Source organism: Daphnia magna, linkage group LG5 (genome assembly GCF_020631705.1).
Source record: "Daphnia magna isolate NIES linkage group LG5, ASM2063170v1.1, whole genome shotgun sequence".
In the NCBI taxonomy this organism is placed as follows: Eukaryota; Metazoa; Arthropoda; class Branchiopoda; order Diplostraca; family Daphniidae; genus Daphnia; species Daphnia magna.
In genome coordinates, this window is record NC_059186.1 from 7,871,359 (window position 1) to 7,891,964 (window position 20,606).

The window sequence follows — 20,606 nt, forward strand, 5'->3', positions numbered from 1 at the left end:
AGTTCAGTCGGTCATGTTACAATGAAAAGGACACAACCTGTACCAGTTCGAAACCCTTGTCTGTGGGCCATGCTCAACTGTATGGCAACTGCATTCATTCATAATGAGAACCACTTTTGCTGAAAGTGAAATCGCTTCTTATCAGAAATGTCAAAAGACGAAAACGAAAAATCTTTCTTCCTTTTAATTTTTAGCGGAATGGTATCTTTCGTCGACATAATTTTGGACAGATGAACGAAATTACACATTCTGTACACAGCTTGTCTACTTCAATCCAGCGCAAATAAGCTTAGCGGGAAAATTACAAGTCTTCTAGGAAATGTTGAAATAACAAAATAGGATATTTCATATTTGGACATAACGAATGATCCATGTGGAACAATTGGGAAGAACTTCACTCGACTTCATTAACATACAAATCTGGGATACAAGACTGCTTTCAAAAGAGCACTTTTCTGTGTGGTTCTCAACGAAGGAAATTGGCGCCTTTTACTTATAGCTCGTAGTATGCTGCCATCTACAGATTAATACAATAACTTTTTCTTCGTAAACAAGTTAAAAAACTCGTGTACAAATGTAGCAATTTTCTTTTCCTTTTTTTTTTCAAAGAACATGTTTTGTCTGTTGAGCGTCGGATTTCTTTCAGTACTTACAGTAAGTATTCACACTTTCTCTAAATTTATAATAAAGCACGTTTAGTACAAAAACGTAGTATTCAGTGCGAACATTTGCTTCCACTGGCTATTTTAGAAAAATGCTGAGAGTTCATGAGCTTTTTGTAACTGTCAGTGATAAATATATTCTAATCGTCTAATCTAAAGATCACGATGTAGCTGAAAAAAAAACAAACTCGAAGAAGTAGATGACAGCTCAAGACAGTGCAGCGGATGGAGTCACGCTGACGGAGGGAATTGGCTGCTCTCTGCTCCTGCCTGGGTGCCTGCTCGGCTGCTCCTCTGCTCCTGTCCTGCTCACGCGGAAGCTTCGCGGCTTATTCTATCTGGCAACGTCGCTCGATAAATTTTGTAATTTTGGCGTCTCCTTGTTGTGTGTGCCGCTCACACATCTGCGTGTAGTCAGTTATAACTTTACGCCTCGTTCGGTTAGAAAACTTGGTTTAACATGTCGGAAACAGCGTTAAAATTAGGCGATCTTGTGTGGTAGGTTAATTTTCATAAACTTATAATTTTTTTCGTCCATTTGATTAATGGTTGATTTTCCACTCCCTGTGTTTTTGTGAAAACAGGGCCAAGATGAAAGGATTCTCACCCTGGCCCGGGAAGGTACGTTTATATACTTAAAATACGGTTTGAAATAAATTTTTTTTTTCTTTCTACATCCCAACTTATTTTCAGAATATTTTCACATTTTAATATATTTCTCTGATTTGTACTAGATTGCCAACCCTCCTAAGGACTTAAAGCGTATTTCCAAACCGTCAGGAAAAACTGCATCTTGTGTATTTTTTTTTGGAACAGACAATTTGTAAGCATTATAATGAATTATTGAGCAAAAAAGAATGATAACAATCTTGCTGTTTACCAGTGCTTGGATTGAGGATTTCAATATAAAGCCGTATCACGAGTACAAAGAACAATTCACCAAAGCGTGCAAAAGCCGTGCCTTTTTAGATGCTTGCCAAGCTATTGAAAAACATATTGTCAACCCACCTGTGAGTTACAGAAAATGGAGCTATAAAAATTTTGTTGATCAAATTTTCACAACCAACCTGTTACAGAAAGAAGAAGAACAGGTGCAAGCTGTTACCGATGATGCAAAGAGTGACGAAGACTTTGACAAACTTAAAGATGAAGCCAAGGAAAAAGACAGCCCAAAAAAAGTCAAAAGAGAAGTGAAGCGAACACCAAAGGTATAAAAATAATTTCCTATAAAGTATCAGAAATTGAGATTAAATATGTTTCTTTAAGTTTTCTATTAATTATTCAATTAAGAATACATAATTTGTCACGTTGGTATAAGATTAACATTTTTGGGATTTTCCCGCCATAGGAACGAAAGCGGCGGACATCAGACGAGTCGGGGAGTGATTCCGGGCCTACTCCAAGCCGGAAAAAACCACGCAGCAACACAACCATCGATAACTCAAGTGACACTTCGGTTATGACCAACCATACCTCTCCTCGCAAAAGCGGATTGGTTTCTAGAATACTTGACCAACCTGCCACAATTCAAAGACCGGTAATGGCATTGTAGGGTCCACATTGTGATGCTACAATTCGTATTAGTGGCTAAACCTGTTTTAATGTTATTTATGTATACCTTGTGTTTGTTACAAATGTAAAACCGACCATAAATAATGTTCTTGATATTTATTTGTACAGGATACTCCACCGTTGGATGTCGAAAGGGTGACTCAGACCCTCAAAGAGAAAAACGTTCAACCGTCCACGCTCAAGTTTGGCTTCCTCGGTCTGGGCATTATGGGCTCAGGAATGGTCAAGAACCTCCTAAATTCGGGTCACAAGGTTATCGTCTGGAATCGCACAACAGAAAAGGTATGCTTTTAAAACACATATATTGTTATACTCCGTTAAACGATAGCGGGATGCATCCGTTTATTCATACCACGGGCCACTTGATCACAGACATCCAAAATCGCATTATGGACATATTACGGGGGCAGTTAAAATGAGAAAGACACGTAAAGGAAACATCGATAGGGAATTAGTGTTTGAGGAAATAGTTTAACATTCAGCTGGAGTTCCGGTTTGTAGAGTGTTACATTCGGGTTCCTGTTCAATTGGAACAGGACAAATTTCGACTGCTACTTCTAGAGCTGTCCCGCTACCTTCGTTTTTCGTTTCTTCATCCACCGTGTTTCGCCGTCTCCAGTTAAGAGAAGGGAAGCGAATTGGTGCAAAAAGAAAACTAAGATCTAGACTACCAGCACTAGACTGTCGTCCGTGTCCAAAGCGTTTTCGTGGTCTCCCTCCCGCTGTTTCCATCTCCTCTGGGGCTCCCTCTATTTCTTCTTCCCCCATACCGTTAAGATTTTCGTCTTCCAGGCAAATATCATCGGGCAAGTCAAGCTGGATGCCTTGCTTAATGATGGATTCTACTACATCAATATTGACGTCTACCTCTCCAACATCTTGAAAATAGACAGAATCGGTGCGTGCACAGGCAGCACTGCGACACGAATCCAAGTAAAATGCGGGCAAATTTTCCATGATTTTGTTGAGGGTTTTCTGCTGAAACTGATATTTTTCTCGTAAACGGATCAGTTGATGTGCGCTGAATTTGCGCACTTTAGACCTCTGCGATACATAATTGCGTTGTACTGTTTGCAGACGGTCAACGGTGTAGTCGTACACCTTTTTAGCCTGAAATGTTGGTTCAATTTGAATCATTTAGTTTTACATTTATAGCACAATAATTGAATTTACCTGATCATTGTATTGTTCTCGAATGGTGGTCAGTTGTTGTGTACCGTACACTCGCACACCTCGTAAATATTTGACTTGACCAGCATACCCTTGATGGATACGTTCCATTTGTTGCACACAGTTTTCACGAATACGATTGACCTGTGCGTATGCCACATAGTATTATTTAGCCAATGTTTGTTTTGTTTACATTTCGTGACACCGTACCTGTCCGGTGTAATTTTCTCTGAGGCGTTCCAGTTGTTGGCTCTTATATTGCTCGATGGCTTCTAGTAAGTTGCGGATTTGTTTAGCCCGTGGTGAGAGTCTCTCGCCACAGCAGTAGCAGCATTCCCACCATCCGAATCTATAACAAGAAACGTTAGTGAATAATGTTATATGAGGCACATTGCGCTAATTGCGTGGTATTGCGAACCTGTCCATTAGGTAGCGGAATCCTTGAACCAAAAATGCGACGAAAACAAATACGCCGACGCATGTAAATCCAGCAATAATGCTGTGAATTTGTACCCGACGAAAGCCTTTAGGAGTGATGTGAATGCGCATGAAAGCCGTCACGTTGGATAGGGCGTTCGACGCGTGGCATGCGTAATCACCGGCAGTATGACGGCTCAAAGTGTTAATTTGAAGCTGGCTTGGTGACAAAAGAGCCACACTTTCAAATTCCTCTTCAACTGCAGGAGTTTTTGACTGCCAATGAAGAACAGTGCGGTCGGGCGTGACCCAAGTCACGCTTGGTTGTGGATTGCCAGAAAAATTGCACGTCAAAACAATGGCCTGTCCCATGTTGCCTTCTTGAAACAAAGTTGACGTTTCGAGACGAACTGCACTGCAATGCATCTTCCACAATGATTCGACCAAGGGTAAACCCGAATCCAAACAAAACATGCCATTCGATGGGACGATAGCAGAGCGTTTTTCGAGCCAGTTCGCGAACCAAAAGAGTTGACAGTCGCATTGGAATGGATTGCCATCCAAGTTCAAAGTGCGTAGAACGTCCAGTTGCCGTAGGGAGCGTGGGAGTGAGCTTAAACTATTGTTGGCAAGATTTAGGTGGCGTAAACTGTTGCCCAGATAGTGAAAGATCTCGTCGCGTAGAGTATCCAGTCGGTAGTTATCACGTACTTCGAGCTGTTGAAGTCTAGTCAGTGGATCGAGCAGCCTCGGTGGTAAAGATTCCACTTCTAGGTTTGACAGCGACAGATAGCCTACCATTTCGTTACGACGAAATAGACTCGCTGGCAGTGTTTTGATGGGATTGCTATCTATCCGTAGCCAGTGAAGTCTGGTAGAGCGAATGAACGTATTGTTTTCCAATCCATTCAGTTGGTTGTAACTTGCATCCAAATGTCGTAATTTTGGAAGTCCGTGTAAAAACAAGAGATTTCTAATGGCATTGTGTGACAAGTCCAGTTTTTCTAGATGATCCAGTTGCAGATTCTCATCAATATGCTCTATCTGATTGTTGCTAACGTCCAGCACTTTGAGTCGAGGGTAAAGATAGAATCCATCGACAGGAATTCGTTTTAACTGATTGCGACTAAGTATAAGTGTCGTCGTGTTGGCAGGCAAATTAGTTGGCCATACCTTCAAACCAGCTTGAGTGCAGTCTACCTCGCCATTTTCGCAATGGCACGGTAAAGGGCATTGTACTTCATTAGCTGTTGTGAGAGATGTCAACGACAAAGCTAGTATCAGATTCCAACACATTCGGGAGGCTCCAACTACACCGAGCGCCATAATTTCCAATCGAATCAATGTCTTTTACTATTACCTGTATATGGTTGGGGAGATCACTTTTGCAGCACGATTAACATTTCTCGTTCGAAACGGTTTTTTCTTGGAAGTCTCTCGCGAAGGTCTCTTAATGTGGCTGATTCTTTGCTATCAGCTGTGGCGTCGGGTAATGCAACGTTTCAAGTTTTACAAAATCACATCGGCTTTTCTGAAATTTCTTAAAAGCCTGGTAATTGTTGAGTTTTTAGTTGTGCGTTAAAAATGCATCTGATTAAATAATTGTAATTTTTTCAGCATTTATTAAAATTAAACTGTCGACACTGCGAAGGGTCAACGAAAAAGGACCGTTACATTTTTTGATTACTTTGTAATTCTGTGTCCGCTTGGGGCGCTGTGCAATAACAAAGGAAGTTTGTTTTTCTGTGAATAAAAGAAAACGCATCTCGTGGTTTGCTAGGTTAAAAAAGAAATCGTCGGTCGGCAATGGCGTGGTAGTTCTGGCCCTCAACTTTTGTTTAATATACGAATACGAAACTGTTTACACTCTCTTCCATCTCCGTGGCCTTGATAACAACGCATTTCTCCTTGTCTGACTTTCAATGCACCAATATCGCCAACAGAAATAGGAAAAACTGATGATTGAGTTGAAAGAAAACATGCTTTCGTATTCCCTATAGCAAATTGTTCTTTTGGACAACGAACAAAAATTTCGCCCAATCTGACCTAATTTTTATTCTTGAAAACACGATAATATCCCATTTTATTTAACCAGTATGCTAAGTTATGTGGTTTACAGAAACCCCCGGACCGGTTCAAACTACAGCATGTTAAAACTTGCTGTGAAGATGAGGGATCGGCTTTCCTTTCGTCGGGTTTCGTTTACATGTTCCAGTTCAACTTGCCAACATGACTATGGCTGCTTAACGTCCTTTGAGGCTCTCCCCTACTTGTTGTTTTGGTCGTCTTTTTCTCATTTGTGCGTTATCTAACATTGGCTTATCTCGGCCTATTCTATTCCCTTCCCTTATCTTTCTTCCTCATGCCCAAAATTTCTTTTCGTTGTGGTATATCCCAGCGAACGTCTCGCCATCTAGCGGTTCGTAGATTCAATATTTTCAGGGGGATTTTAAAAATAAATGTTGGCAAAGTACCTATAAGCGTAGCGAAATTACAGTGGACAGTGTGTATTTTATTTACATAATTTGTTTTTTGTGTTTTGAAATAGTGTCAAGATTTCGTCAAAGCTGGCGCGGAGGAGGCTCTTACTCCATCGGATGTGATATCAGCGGCCGATATTACGTTTTCGTGCGTTTCAGACCCTCAAGTAGCAAAAGACGTAAGGATAATTTGATTTGATGTCCTGCTTTGTTTATTTATACCAACTCGTTAACCTCGTAGCCTAGTTTATAACAATGTTACTCATCCACCATTTCTTTACCTTGGCGCGGCATATAGATGGTATTTGGCAATTGTGGTGTTCTCCAGGAAATGTCAGCTGACAAGGGGTTCGTTGAGATGACGGGCATCGATGCCGAAACATCGCAAGACATTGCGGAGGTATATACATTTACCAAGCCATACGTTGTTAACCATAATCGATGAACATGTTAACCAATTTACCAGGCTATCACCGGGAAAGGCGGTCGTTATCTGGAGGCACAAATTCAGGGGAGTAAAGTTCAGGCCGAAGAGGGAATATTGGTCATCCTGGCTGCCGGAGACAGAAGCCTTTTCGATGACTGCCAATCTTGCTTTCAGGCCATGGGCAAAAATTCCTTTTTCCTCGGTAACGATGAGAACCAATTTCTAAATTTTTTTGTTTGTTTGTTTGTTTTTGTTTTTTTTTATTCATTGATCTGTTTGGATGGAATAGGCGAAGTAGGAAGCGCGTCCAAGATGAACCTAGTCTTGCAGCTGATGATGGGCGTAGCGGTGGCTGGCGTTGCCGAAGGAATGGCATTGGCAGATAGAGCTGGTCTACAGCAACGAGACGTCTTGGAAATTTTCGAGCTTACCACCTTATCTTGTCCCTTATTGCTAGAAAAGGGAAAAGGTAACAGTTGATTCATTTATCTCGTGTTTGGTTAAAGGATCGTCAAAATTGTTGCGTCGTAGATTTGACTTTGAATCCGAATGCTTGAATCGATACGTGGAAACCATAGAACTATCACGGATATCTCGTGTCAAAGATATTGATTATTTGTTTTTTGTTTTTCCCTGTCCAAATTTAGCCATTCTAGAGGGAGCCTTCCCGACCAACTTGCCATTGCAACACATGCAAAAAGATTTGAAACTGTCACTGTCTATGGGTGATCAGCTAGAACAGCCTTTGCCTGTGTCAGCTGCTGCTAACGAAGTTTACAAACACGCTAAACGTCTTGGCTATGCTGATCATGACGTTTCAGCCGTCTACATTCGGGCCCGGTTTTAAAAACCATCGACTACAACATACCAGCCCCATAAGCACACCAGCGTTTATTGCATCGCCTCATGCCTCATACAAACCTCATATTTTTTTTTTTTCACTAAAAAACAAAGCAAAAAGAAAAAAAAAATCGGTCGCGATGATTTTTTTTTTTAGCTCTCCATATTTTTGTTCGTTGAAAAGAAATTAACAATTGGAGCCAATTCCAACAAAGGAATTTTCCATTTAGAAAATTTTCCTAACTGAATCGTCTGTTCTTTGTAGCAGTGGTTTTGCCAAGTGGAACATGGTTCCTTCCCTCCCATCAGATCCTCGTTTAGATTATTATATCGCCCGTGCAAACAAACAAAAAATCTTATAATATGAGAGAACGGGACTCGCAGAATGTCATCTGTTTTAGTCTGCATGAATCTTGTTCTCCCATTCATCTTAGCTTCCTTTTTATTAAATGGAAAACGTGAGCAATGCTATTTCCGATTCACATTGGAATTGAGTGTTCAACATATTTTGATCGACCTACCCAACACTTTTTCTTAACGATGGAATTGAAATTGTTTTCTCTGTTACCATGCTGACAGCCCGGACGTCGTTGACTGTCGCTGAGAACTTTTTTTTTCGGTCCGACAATTGTAGTGACATAAATTTAGCTGGTATTTTTTTTTTTTTTTTTATGAAAAAAATAATTTTTCTTCACTTTTGGTTCTTCATTTTTTCTGTTTGCATTGTGAGTTATTGGTTTGATCCTTCTTACTTTGACCTCCTTTTTGTCCTAATGAATGAGAAGTGTTGAGCTGTCATTGACGGTAATAACCAAAGCTCCTTTTTTTGTTTCTTTGAAATGGCAAATACACTTTTACTGTAATACAGAGGGCTTTTGCTGTTTGATTTTCAAAAATGGCGCCCGCACAGCGATGCCATTTCGCCCATTATTAGAAGTCATAGAGAGAGAGTTGGGAAAACTAGCAGAAGAAGTGAAAAGAGAGAACCCCCGACGGAAAAAAGAGGCACAAGGGACAACTAAATAGATCTTGTGTCGTTGTGTTTTTTATTTCAGTACGGCATTGAGTTTCTCCATTTGGTCAGTGGAAATCCGTTGAATAGTGACGCCATATCCAAGTTTTGCTAATGTTTTGGTGTTTTAACTGAAACCCATATTAATCGTTTAAAGGTGGTTAAAAAGGATTGTATGCGGATAGTGGGCGAAAAAAAAGTCCCAACAGCAATAGCACAACACCACAGCAGGCGGAGTGACATGACCTGTAGCATCTATTACAGTGCTAGTGAGACGGAGAAACGGAGAGAAATACGTTTTCTCCCCATACCAAAGGCCCGTATAGTCAGGAAACGATCTGAAAAAGTGTAATGAAGACTCAAATGGCTTCCAGCGTCCCTTTGGACGGAAGTTGCGATCTTTCGGGATTTTGTGGAATCGTTGCTGACAGTGGCGCAGTTCGAGTAGTGAGAGGGTTCACAAGTTTTCGTTAACTCGTCGACACATCAGGCCCCCCCTTTTGCCTATTGTGTGTTGTGTATATATACATATACCTACTAACTGGAAGACATCAACGTTGTTTGTGTTTCTATTTCGTCATCAGTTTTGGAATATATTGGAGATCTAGTGTGTGTTCGTTACATTCACTCCACTTTACCCCTCCTCTTCCCCTTCCTCCATTGTGTGTGCGTGTGTGTATGTGTGTGTGATTTCTGACATCTCGCGACAGCGTCTCGGATTGTGGCCGAGAGACTTGCACACATTTTTCATTGGTTACGTACGTGCACGTACGGGGTGGAAAATGTGCACTACCAGCCCTATCGATTGGACAGATCTTCATGTGGGCCAGTTGATTCGCCATTTAAATATCTAAACAAGACAAAACACACAAGACCCTCGGAAAAAAAAGCCTTTGTAACTTGTGGCGACGACTAAAGAGGAAGAAAAACAATTTCAATCTTCTGCACACATTCGGTCTTCGAGTGTGTTACCTCTTTATTGTTCGACTTCATTCGACATCGCCTCCCAGAATATTCCCGTTCGTTCTATTCTTTTCCGGTGTTGACCTAATCTTACACTCATGATCTTGACTCTACAATGTCTTATAATTTGAGGTAATGAACTACTTTATTTATTGGTGTTCTATTCATCACCGTTTATGTGTCATTTCAGTGATTCTTTTAGTCATCAACTCTTCGACAAAGATTTTACACATTTCACTTTTAGTGAATGTTTACTCCCTGATAAGTTACAAACGTCCAGTGCCACGTATAAACATGCAGGCTTATCAGGTGGAACTTGGTTATTTTATCAGGTCGACTGGGATTTTTGCAGGCAAATTTGATTCTCTTATTGACCGTCTCACATAATTCCCTTTGTGAGATTCAAGTGCAAATGTAGCTGGATTGCATTTTAGTGCGAGCTGTCCTTGTCTTTTCTACTGGTACAGGGTAGAGTCAGGAAATTTTAAGAGTGCCCTACTTTCGACCAAATCCAGAGAAAAGAAAGTGGTGGGGCTGTGTTGCACAATCAACCAAACAGTATTTGGTGTTTTCTCTTATGTCCATGTCCCCTAGTTACTGAACCTTGTCCTTTTTCTGGTTGCTTTGGGTTTGAAATGATCTAAAAGTGGACGGTCAAGAGATTCCCCTACATCTTTATGAAGAAACATGTGAGGCAACTGTAGAGACTGGAAGTCTTCATCTACACAACAGTGCAGAGACTTTGGATTTTGCATTGTCGTCCATGGCCTAAATCGACTCAATGCTTGGCCAAGGCCGTAAAAGTCAAGTCCAGCTACTGGAACAGTGTAGTCATCCTTTATTCGCCATTTTCCCCTTTGGTTTTTTGCGTGACTAACGTTGTTTACCCAACTGATCGGATTTATGGATCGATGAAAGTTAGGTGAACAATCAAGGAATCGCCTCTCGATTGGAATAGGCGACAAAGAGATGTTCCGGCCGTCACGCCAAATTGCTATGGTATTTGGTCGTCTTTCCGCGCCCAAAGGGACATTGAACTTAACGGGAACGAATTGTTGCCTCTAATAACGGTGTATATCATCCGCCAGGCGTAGTGCGGTAGACCTAGACAGCTTCAGTCTCTTCTTGCCCTTTTTATTGTGATTCTCAGAACTTGAAAAGATGACCGTCATATTGGTTTTGTACATGCTAGTTTCACTTGTTACTTTATTTTTGTTTGTTTCGCATATCTTCAATCATCCAAGGCCGACAAGGAACTGAAACTTGTTGGCCCTGCACTTTTATCCTGCAATCAAGTCGTCCACCGGATAATTCATTAATATTTACTTGCTTTCTTTACATTGTAGCAGTCGTGATGCCGGTGATCGGTCACGTGATCGTGAACTCCAGGCCAAGGCCAGGGCCCAGATGTCATCAATGCTGGCCGAGCCGGAGGAATCGTTTATGCCCGTCTTTGACGCACCCGTTCGCGTAATTTCTTCACCGTCTTTTTCATCCCTACCAAAACGAAAGATAATAATAATTGTTGTGTTTCCTAATTGCAGCTCCGGCCGTCTTCAGGTGACCGGACGCACCAGATGATTGTCAAGACACTGGGCCGATACGCTCCGTCGATCATTGAAGATTCCAAATATTTGATTGGAGTGTACCAAGAGCCAGCTACGCCACTACCGAGTCGGGAACACCATGATCCGCCCGACACTCCGCCACCACCATCCAGTAACAGCTGTAGTAGTAGTAGTAGCCGGCCGGAATTCGCCACTCCTACCAAGCCGGCCCCGTCTTCGGGCCTGGGTCAGGGCCATTCTCACCAACGGCCCACTTCATCAGGTGGTAGCTTGATGAAACCTCCTTCGCATGCTGCACCGCATGTTGCTCCTCAAAGAAGTTCAGCTCCTCCCGGCCGGTCCAGCAGTAATAGTAATACTACAAGTAGTATGACGGGGTTACACAAGGCTCCTGGACCTGGCCCTGGTGGAGGATATCATAGCGGTGCGTCGTCGTCTTCTTCTTCATCGTCATCCTCCTCTTCCTCATCATCGTCGTCTACCTCTTCATCGAGGCAGCGTCCGCCAATCAACAATATGCGGCCTCATCCACCAAAGTTGAGCTTCAACAATCCTCCTCCGTCGTCAACGCCTGACCAAGGCGTTGGCCATCCAGATGTCCATGATATCCTCAAAGAAATGAAGTCGGTGGCCGTGACACCGTTAACGGCCATCGCTGCCACTCCGCGGAAAGAAGCCGATCGTTTCGATTTCGGTCACCCTCACCAACCGCCGAAGCGGATGCCTTCCAACGGCGGGCTAATGGATGATTTGAGCATCTCAGACAGCGATCCGGACTCCGAAACAGAATCCTCCATCAAGATCTCTGCCGCCGCCACCACCTCTACTGCCCCAGTTCTTAGCCCACTGCCTTCCAGTCCGATGGAACCGATGAACAGTCCACCAAGGCCTCGTTCGCCACTCTCTGGTCCGGCTACGGCCGCCGCGAGTGAGGCTGACGATTCCGAAGACGATTCTAGTTCGGAATCGGATGGCTCCAGTTCGGATTCCAGCTCTGATGGTGAACACGTTGAGCCGGAAACGAAACCCCCTCACGTTTCTCCACCTAAACAGGTAAACAACGAGGGTTGTGCGATAACCAAGAACTCGTGCCATTGCGTGATCTACCAATCAACAAGATCGATATTGATCTAGCATGTAATGTTATAAGCTTAACCCCCTTTTTTTTTTTTGTCCCCCTCTTTTACTGTAATCCAGCAGCAACAGCCACAGCAACAACAGCCGGCCAATACTCCCAGCTGGAGCTTAAAATCGTTCCTGCCCATCAATCCTCCTAGCAGCATATTTGAGGGCACAACGAGGGGCTCTGACGTTTCGCAGTCAGGCCTTGATCAAATCTCATTGGATCGAAGAGACACTCTGGGCGATTCGCTTCGTCGTCCGGACGATGACGACGATGATTTCTTTGGCAGTTCGGCAGGCCTTAGATTTGATAGTCCAACTCCTGCGTCTGAGCTGGACGATGGACTGTTTAAAGGAGACAAAAACGCGACAACATCGTCCGTCGCCAAGATGATTTCAGACAGCGACTCTGAGCAGCCAGACCTCAATTCTGCCTTGTCGAAAATGATCGTGCCTGAACCTTTGCTGTCGGAAATGTCCGACTCGGAGGATCATATCACGCCCAGGCCTAACTTGCCTTCATCTGGTTCGAAAGCGTCCACCAACCGGAGAGTCAAACAGTCCCAATCTTCTAGTAAAAACAGTTTGAATCGTTTGTCTCATTCGGAGAGTAGCAGCAGTGATGACGAACGTCCAGTGCCAGAAGCGCGGCCACGACAGCCCGTCGTGACGGCCCCGCCAGCTTTGCCTGCTCCCGCTGCGCCAGTGGAGGCCGCTCCTAAACGAAGAGGTCCTGGTCGGCCGAAGAAACAAGTCAATGCATCTGCACCTGCTTCGGGCAAAGAGATTTCCAAACGTCCAGGTCGAGCACCGAGGAAACAATCTGCCAACGTCCAGGCTCCGATATCGCGCGAGATTCTGGACACGACCACGTCATCGGTGAGCAGCTCATCGTCGCCGTCCAACAGTGAAGTAGATGTGGAGAACACACCATCTCCGTTAAAGGCGAGGAAGCCCAGCCTGTCGGTGACGGTGACGCCGCCGACGACTCCGCGCAAAAACAACGTCCACTCTCAAAGTCCATCGAAATTGGCTGCTGTCGCGAAAATGCCCACGCCGCCGACGGCCGTGGCAAGTCGGGTCCTTTTCCCATCTCGCAGTCGGAGTAGGAGCAGGAGCAGTTCGAGCAGTAGTCGCAGAAGCAGCAGCAGCAGTTCGAGCAGCAGTTCGAGTAGCAGCAGCAGCAGTAGTTGCAGGTCGATGCCCAGCGGAGGTGGCAAAGGTCAGCCGCGACCGAGAGACGAAGATTTGCAGAAAGATTACAGCCCGCCCAAGCTGGACATGGATTCGAAGCCCAACTCGGATCGCAAGTGTGCTCTGTTCATGAAAATCTACCGACCTACTGGAGCTAAAGGAAGACAGGATCGTGCGGCGGCTCCCGATGCGGCCGTTCCGACCAGTGGTGGCAAAGGTGTGAAAGGTAAACTAGAACCGAAGAAGGTCGTAAGTGAAGTGGCGGCCAGCCCCAAAGCGGTGGTGGCACCGACGCCTCCGCCACCAGCTAAAGTTGCACCTGCTGTTCCGTACGTCAACGGCCGGCCTAGTTTGATGTGTCAAGTACCTCTAAGCAAATTGGCTGCTCCTGTCCGTCCGCCGACGCAGGAGAAGAATCCTGAGCGTCCGGTGGAGAACAAAACGAGAACTCCAGTGCCTAAACGTGAGGCTGAAAAATCGTCAACGCCTAATAGGTCGTCATCGAAATCTTCCAAACGACGATCTAGCATCAGTTCAACTTCGTCCGTCTCTGTCCCGCCACCGGTCGTTGCAACGCCATCGCATCGCAAGGAGAGCAAACGAAAACGGAAGGGCGAAGGAGGGGATGATGCTGTGGAGACTCAAACGGGCAAGGCTCAAAAGAAGAAGAGCAGACGGAAAATCAACGTTGAAGAAGCGGAGCAAGAGGCTGGCCCTCTCCCTCCGATCGTTCCTACGCCCAACCACATTCCGTCCGTTGATATCAAATCTTGCCTGTCTCCGTTCGATCCGAGAAACGCATCCCCTGCACCGCCCATGATGCGCACCCAACAACAAACGCAGCCGGGCACCAACCTCGTCTATTTCAGCTATTTCGAGGAACCACCGGCCCATCAGCTGGAACATGAAGATCGTGATCACAATCATTTCCTGAGTGAGGCTAAAGCACTTAAACACGCGGCCGACAAACAGGTAAAATTAAATGATCTAAATGTTTATTTCATCTCTTTCCGTTTCGGGTGTTGATGTTGATGTGTTTTTGTTGTTGTTGTTGTTTTACTATCGTGGAACAGCAAACGGACCGGACTCTTCAAGCAGTACAGTATTTGGAGGCGGTGTTGTTTTTCATCCTGACTGGAAACGCCATGGAGCACGACAGGATGACGGAGAAAGCAGCTTTTACCATGTACAAGGACACGCTCAATCTGATCCGTTACATTTCGTCAAAGTTTCGGCATCAACCTCAGGCCGGCACCCAATCGGCCAACATTGACGCCAAGCTACAAATTCTGTCGTTGCGCTGTCAGGCGTTGCTCTACCTCAAACTGTTCAAAATGCGTCGACACGAGGTCAAAGAGTTCTCCAAGGTGCTAGGAGACTACCATGCCAAGGTGAACTTTCGATGTAACATCCTCCTCCGAAAATGACTCTTTTTAATGAGCACTTGCTCTCGTTAAAGGCCACCACAGTGGCGGTGACTTCTCCGGCAATGGGCGGAGCCTCTGGCAGTGGGATCGCCTTGGATATGCACGGCCAGGCCAGTGTCGGTGGAGGTGTTCTTTACCGGACGAGCGGCACGCCTTCGCCACTTTCGCCTACCCCGTCACCGGCGGGATCAGTGGGCTCGGTGGGTAGCCAATCGTCTGGTTACAGTAGTGGTGAATTAGCACCTGGCCAGACGAGTGGACAAGTTGGTCAGCAGCAGCAAAGACCCCAACAATTGGCCAACAATCAACCGCTTGCCATGTCGACGCCCAATCACCTCAATGTTGGTCCGTGTGTTTCGGTACCACTGGGCGTGCACAGCGTCATGCAAAAGCAGAACCAGTACTTCAGCTACCTGTGCACTTGCCACGAGCTGTGGGAACAGGGTGACAGTCTAGTACAAAGAGCGCAAGCTCAAGGTACGTCCATTCTCAACTCATTCCTTTTTAGGTTATTTTTACTTGGAACTTGTCTTCAACTAAAATGGGACAAAAACAAATCTATGCTTTCATCTTCAGATTTTTTTATCCAACTGGATCGACAATGCGGGCCGCTCACATTTCACAGTTCCTTACGCGATGTTGTCCGCTATGTCCGGGCTGGTGTTCAACGACTGCGTGACGCCTACATTCAGCCGGGTCGGTAGCCAGCCAAAAAGAAAAACTTACAAAAGAGAAGAAAAGGCTCGTCAAAACAAAACAAAAAAAAAAGGTCGCTCACGCTTTCATTTGATTTTCCTGATATCTTCGTTAGATATACACACACAAAGGAAATGTTAGACTTAGTTTGCCTTCTTACCGGGTATTTATTGTCAAAGCATTTTTCCGTTTGCAATACCGATAAAAAAAGGGAGAAGCAACAAAAAAGGAAGCGAATGTCCCTCTCGTTAGGTGGCATAGAAATTGTTTTCCCCTTTTTCTCTCTGATCGCGTACGGAGGAAAAAAAAAAAAAATCCTTGCCAAAGTGCCTCTCATTTTGAAACGAGAAAAAAAAGAAAAGAAAGGAAAGAAGGCTAGAGGGAAGCAAAAGTGTCAACAGCTTTATCAAGTTATAACAAAACACTTATCCGATCTCGTTCACGTGACCACCACACACAGTCCTTATCTCTTTCTCCTCTCTCTTTTTGCTGTCCTTGTTGTCGGGAGACACGTAAACGAACCCAAGTGCAAAACCGTTGAATTAAACAAAAACAAAGAAAAGAAATTACGCACGGTCTAATCAGGTCGTGTTTATACTTTTTTTTTTTTAACTTAAATGAAATTTTTTCCCTTTTTTTTTTTTCGTTTTTTGTTCTCTTTTCGTTTGGTCACGTGACGGGCCGGTTCCTTTTCGTCAGCTTGCTATTCTTGTTACAAATTTTCGTGCGTTTTTGCGTCGACTTCCCAAATGCGATCAGCAGACGCGAAGAGGGAGATTTTTTTTTTTGTTCACGAAAACTAAAGGTTGTGCCTTTTTCATCGCCGCTGGATCGAAGCACGAGTTCAAACGGATGAGCTTATTTGTGTCTTTGGCATTCGAGAGCAACGATCACGCGTGAAGGCCCAGTAGCGTTGAAAGAAACCCTCTTTAAAGAAACACACACGAAATGAAATTACCAAGTTGTGAAATATCGAGTTATTCTTTTTTTTTTTTTTCTCTCTCGTTTCCCGCAATCGCCCGGTTCACAGTGAAGCGTTTAAAAATTCTGTGGCCTCTTTACAGTAAATATGTAAACTTCAAATAATTGCATTCGGAAGAAAAATCAGCTGCTTGTGTCAAAAAAAGTACCCTTGTAAATTGCGCGTGAAACGATACGCCTTCATCCATTTGGTTTGTTTGTTTTTTTTTTTTTCCTCCTTCCCCCAGTCCACCCCGACTCAAATCTCTTTTGTCGTCATCTCAGTTTTTTGTTTTTCGATTTTATTTTCACACGGGGCTTATATACACACACATACAGACACACAAAACTCTCTTTAATCCTGTGTTTCGTTGATATGATCCCTCCATCATCCCGGGCTTGAAAGGAAAAAAATAAAAATGTAAAAAAAAAAAAAAAAAATGCAAATCCCGACATCGCACTGGACGAGGGAAAAAGAAAAAAAAATCTTTGTTAATACGCAAATTGCACACATACAACACATACACGAACGCGTTATATATGACACGAATGGCGAGGGAAGTGGAAAAAAAGAAGCAAGTAATATTTTGTACGCACGCCTCCCCCCTTATGTAATATGCATTATATCATAGAGCTAAACGAAGATATAATTTACCATTGACGTGTGCGTGTGTGTGTGTGAAAACAATAGTGGCATTTCCTTTTTCTGTTCGTTATAATAACCTCTATTCAAATCAAGTAACGTGGATTGAGAGCCAAGAAGAAAAAATGAAATTGTGGTTGAGATTCAATGAAATGAATACGAGAGTACAATGCTTTCATGTGTGTGTGCATTGTGGTGGTGGCCTTTGGTCCCGCCCGCTATATATTCTCCTGCCTACTTTGAAGTATCCCCTCCCCTCCGATTTCGCCCCGCCCCTTTATACTTCTGTGTACTCATTATACGATTGGACACTAATAGAAAACATGTGCTCGTTATTTACGCAAACATTTGCTCGGCTACCATTTCTTGTATTATATATTCTTGTGTTATTATTGAGAAATCCAGAAGTGGCTTTTCATGACAATAGATGGCTTTGCAGACGAAGAATTTCCGCGTGACGTAAGAAAGTGATCATCTGAAGAGAAGAAAAAAGAGAAGTTCAAAAAGTCCAAACTTTGCATAGGCAGAATGATGTATCTGTCCAGCTCAAGGTTCCTACAGTTTCTCCGTTTTTGACAGTTTGGTCTATGATATCTTGAGGTAGGAGTATTATTCATTTTGATTGATCTCACAATCTTATCCCTGATGGTTCGGGTTCAGTTGCTTCGAATCTGCATGTAAAACAACGCTAGTATCCAATCAACGTTCTTGCATCATAGTCGTCATTTCTAGAGAGCGCCATGGAGAAGTGGTTTAAAATTTGTTTGCTGCTGTGCCTCTTTGGTGTGTTGAAGGAGCTTAGGCCCTCAGAACCTTTTTTAACACAGTATCTTGTTGGACCATGGAAAAACCTAACTACAGATCAGGTGAACTTTTTCTGCCACTATTTTTGCTGTATTAATGTAAAATGTTCATAATGTTTTGCTATTAGGTTTATTCGGAAATCTTTCCAGTCTGGACATATTCTTACCTCGCACTTCTGGTTGTAGTATTCCTCGTCACTGATTTTTTATTGTACAAACCTGTAATTGTGTTTGAAGGAATATGCTATATCATGACTTGGTGTGTCCTCATCTGGGGTCAAGGTGTAGCAGCAATGCAGGTATGCTTTACTTTTACAACATCAAAAATCTATAAACATTTTATTGTTAATATGTGTAAAACCAGGGAGTGGAGTTTTTGTATGCTGCAGCCACAGCAACCCAAATTGCATACAACACCTATATTTATGCTCAAGTACCTCTGTCCAAGTTTCAGGTGGTCACTGCTTACACCCAAGCTGCCTTATTGACAGGTAGATGTGTTGCAGGTATATTGGGTCAGGTGCTGGTTGCTACTGGACTATGTGACTATTATACCCTGAACTTTATATCCCTGGCTTTTGTTTCGGCGGCAACTGTTGTCGCATGTTTTCTACCCAGTGTGTCTCAATCTATCTACTTCCATCGTGGGAAGCCAAGAGAAAACGACAAAGTGCAGGATGATCTCAATAGCCAACGAACGCCCGATATAAAGGATGTTCATCAGATTACAACTGAAGATAGTGATTCGGAACCCGAATGGACATTGACGTCGGTCTATCGACTCCTTTGGATTGATTTCAAGGCTTCATTTTCAAATGCGTACATGCTAAAGTGGTCTCTTTGGTATGATTTATTTACGAATGATTCCTTGGTGAAGATTAATAGTATTCTCATTCTCAATTGTTTTATTTACTTTTTTTTTCATCTCGCTTTAGGTGGGCCTTTGCGATGTGCGGTTACTTTCAAGTACTGAACTATATCCAGCCCCTGTGGGAAACAGTGGCTTACTCTTCGGGAGCAACCAATATCTACAATGGCGCTGTAGAAGCCCTGCATACTCTTTTGAGTAAAAAGGATAAACAAATAACTTTAAATAACTTAAAATAACTTAATTTTGACGTTGTGGATAGGCGCTCTGGCAATTGTGGCCATTGGCTATACTCCCGTCAATTGGTCCAGGTACGGCGAACCTGTAATAGCTGTGATATCGTTATTTGAAGGTGCTATGTTATACATAGCTGGAACGTCAAATAAGCTATGGGTGACGTATGTCACATATATGGCGTTTTGCATAACTTACAGTGTCCTCATAACCATTGCTAGGTATTTATTTTACCTGCCAAGTCATGGTTGGTAGTTTTATAACGACGTTATTGCAATTATAGTTCAGAGGTGGCCAAAGGGTTGAAACAGGACAGTTACGGGCTAGTATTTGGAATCAATACTTTCTTAGCCCTTTTTTTCCAGACCATTCTTACTTTAATTGTTGCTGACAGTGCCGGACTTGCACTTACCCCACCAGATCAAGTACGCTAAGAATGCATTATTCTATATTAAATCTAACACATGACATTCTATAGTTTAAAGTTTATGGGGGTTACTACGTTGTCCTTGGTGTCGTGTTTATTTCCATGGCCGCCTATAACGCCGGACGTCGAAGTGATCGGTATCGTGCGGAAACGTAGGACAATTAAAATTAATAATCGGGTTCTGTACACAACGTAATAGTCTTTCCGGTTAAAGAAAAAGTAGGTGCAAATATTTCTAGTCGTTAAAGAGGACAAAACAAAGATTTAATATTTTAGCACAAAACAATAAATAAACAATCCAAAGTTGTGTGATGTTTTTATATACAGTGAGTAAAACAAACAACTCAACATTACAGTATCCGTCTCAATTAAACGTCAGATTATGGAGATCTGCCTTTTGAAAAAAAAAATCCTCTGTAATAAAAAAATTTGGAATCTGTTTGAGGTTGATAGTAAAATTTTGTAGAAATGTTTCGGTATTTTAAATTAGTGCAATTGGCAAAGAAAAAAAGACTATATTCTAGCGCGCAAAGACAAAGCTTCTTGATCGTGGACGGGTGCCATGGGTGTATATCGATAAAACCATTTCTTTGGACTAAGCTTGATTATACAATCGCAGAGGACCCTACATTGGCAGTGGGTAAAATTTAAAAAACTTTAATCGCCACCTTAATGATACCAGTTCTACCACTCGCTACTATAGTTTTCACGTTTCTTTTAAATGTAATCGGATGTGGTTAACAAATAAACGTAGTTAGGAGACGTACACACGGTTTTTCTCAGCCAATTCAATGATAAAAGTTACTTGAAGAAGATACGCATAAAATAGACCTGTTAAACCTTTATCCTCACATCGATAGATCTGTAGATCAAGTTCTTTAACCATCATCTCAATATCATTGAAAATGATGATATGTTATGATGAGAATATTTCTGAGTGGACACAAATCTTTCTCAAAGATACTAATTTTCACACTTGCTGGAATTCTTTAACTAAAAGTTCAGGATTCTAAGATACTCTTAATAAAAAAATACATGGAAACCCTGTTATTGCTAATCTTGTATTTAGGTTTTCGAAGCAGTAGCAGTAGCAAGCGCCAGAAAGCGCGGTAGTAACCTTT

At 43.0% G+C, this 20,606-nt stretch overlaps 4 protein-coding genes across 8 annotated transcripts; 3 read left to right on the forward strand and 1 right to left on the reverse strand.

The window, feature by feature from the left end:
* Positions 1–5: 5 nt before the first annotated feature.
* LOC116936041 (thiamine transporter 1) lies at positions 6–19,924 on the forward strand. Of its 3 annotated transcripts, XM_045173529.1 has the most exons (9): positions 6–10; positions 13,545–13,552; positions 17,873–18,019; positions 18,085–18,255; positions 18,321–18,799; positions 18,892–19,022; positions 19,087–19,279; positions 19,342–19,483; positions 19,537–19,924. In XM_045173529.1, exons 3-9 carry the CDS (start codon positions 17,894–17,896, stop codon positions 19,639–19,641), a joined length of 1,347 nt encoding a protein of 448 aa, XP_045029464.1. In that variant the 5' UTR covers positions 6–10; positions 13,545–13,552; positions 17,873–17,893; the 3' UTR covers positions 19,642–19,924. The 3 variants fall into 3 exon arrangements, with proteins under 3 accessions (XP_045029464.1, XP_032799148.2, XP_045029463.1); XM_032943257.2 differs by lacking the exons at positions 6–10; positions 13,545–13,552 and adding an exon at positions 17,600–17,753 and having other exon boundaries at positions 17,814–18,019; XM_045173528.1 differs by lacking the exons at positions 6–10; positions 13,545–13,552 and adding an exon at positions 17,613–17,753.
* Positions 1,004–8,433, forward strand: LOC116922865 (putative oxidoreductase GLYR1 homolog). The gene is made up of 12 exons (XM_045173527.1): positions 1,004–1,160; positions 1,247–1,283; positions 1,397–1,485; positions 1,546–1,672; positions 1,739–1,870; positions 2,011–2,199; positions 2,343–2,516; positions 6,370–6,480; positions 6,600–6,701; positions 6,768–6,930; positions 7,018–7,197; positions 7,376–8,433. The coding sequence occupies exons 1-12, from the start codon at positions 1,123–1,125 to the stop codon at positions 7,573–7,575; spliced, it is 1,542 nt and encodes a 513-aa protein (XP_045029462.1). The 5' UTR covers positions 1,004–1,122; the 3' UTR covers positions 7,576–8,433.
* LOC123472252 (leucine-rich repeat and immunoglobulin-like domain-containing nogo receptor-interacting protein 2) lies at positions 2,560–5,321 on the reverse strand. Its single transcript, XM_045173526.1, has 4 exons — positions 3,823–5,321; positions 3,615–3,753; positions 3,408–3,548; positions 2,560–3,344 (listed from the first exon to the last, which is right to left on the reverse strand). The coding sequence occupies exons 1-4, from the start codon at positions 5,145–5,147 to the stop codon at positions 2,706–2,708; spliced, it is 2,244 nt and encodes a 747-aa protein (XP_045029461.1). The 5' UTR covers positions 5,148–5,321; the 3' UTR covers positions 2,560–2,705.
* LOC116922769 (AF4/FMR2 family member lilli) lies at positions 8,571–17,498 on the forward strand. 3 transcript variants are annotated; one of them, XM_045173524.1, is made up of 7 exons: positions 8,571–9,675; positions 10,890–11,013; positions 11,088–12,164; positions 12,312–14,399; positions 14,501–14,818; positions 14,887–15,331; positions 15,431–17,498. In XM_045173524.1, the coding sequence occupies exons 1-7, from the start codon at positions 9,659–9,661 to the stop codon at positions 15,556–15,558; spliced, it is 4,197 nt and encodes a 1,398-aa protein (XP_045029459.1). In that variant the 5' UTR covers positions 8,571–9,658; the 3' UTR covers positions 15,559–17,498. The 3 variants fall into 3 exon arrangements, with proteins under 3 accessions (XP_045029459.1, XP_032785066.2, XP_045029460.1); XM_032929175.2 differs by having other exon boundaries at positions 8,572–9,675; positions 12,309–14,399; XM_045173525.1 differs by having other exon boundaries at positions 8,572–9,675; positions 10,893–11,013; positions 12,309–14,399.
* Positions 19,925–20,606: the final 682 nt, after the last annotated feature.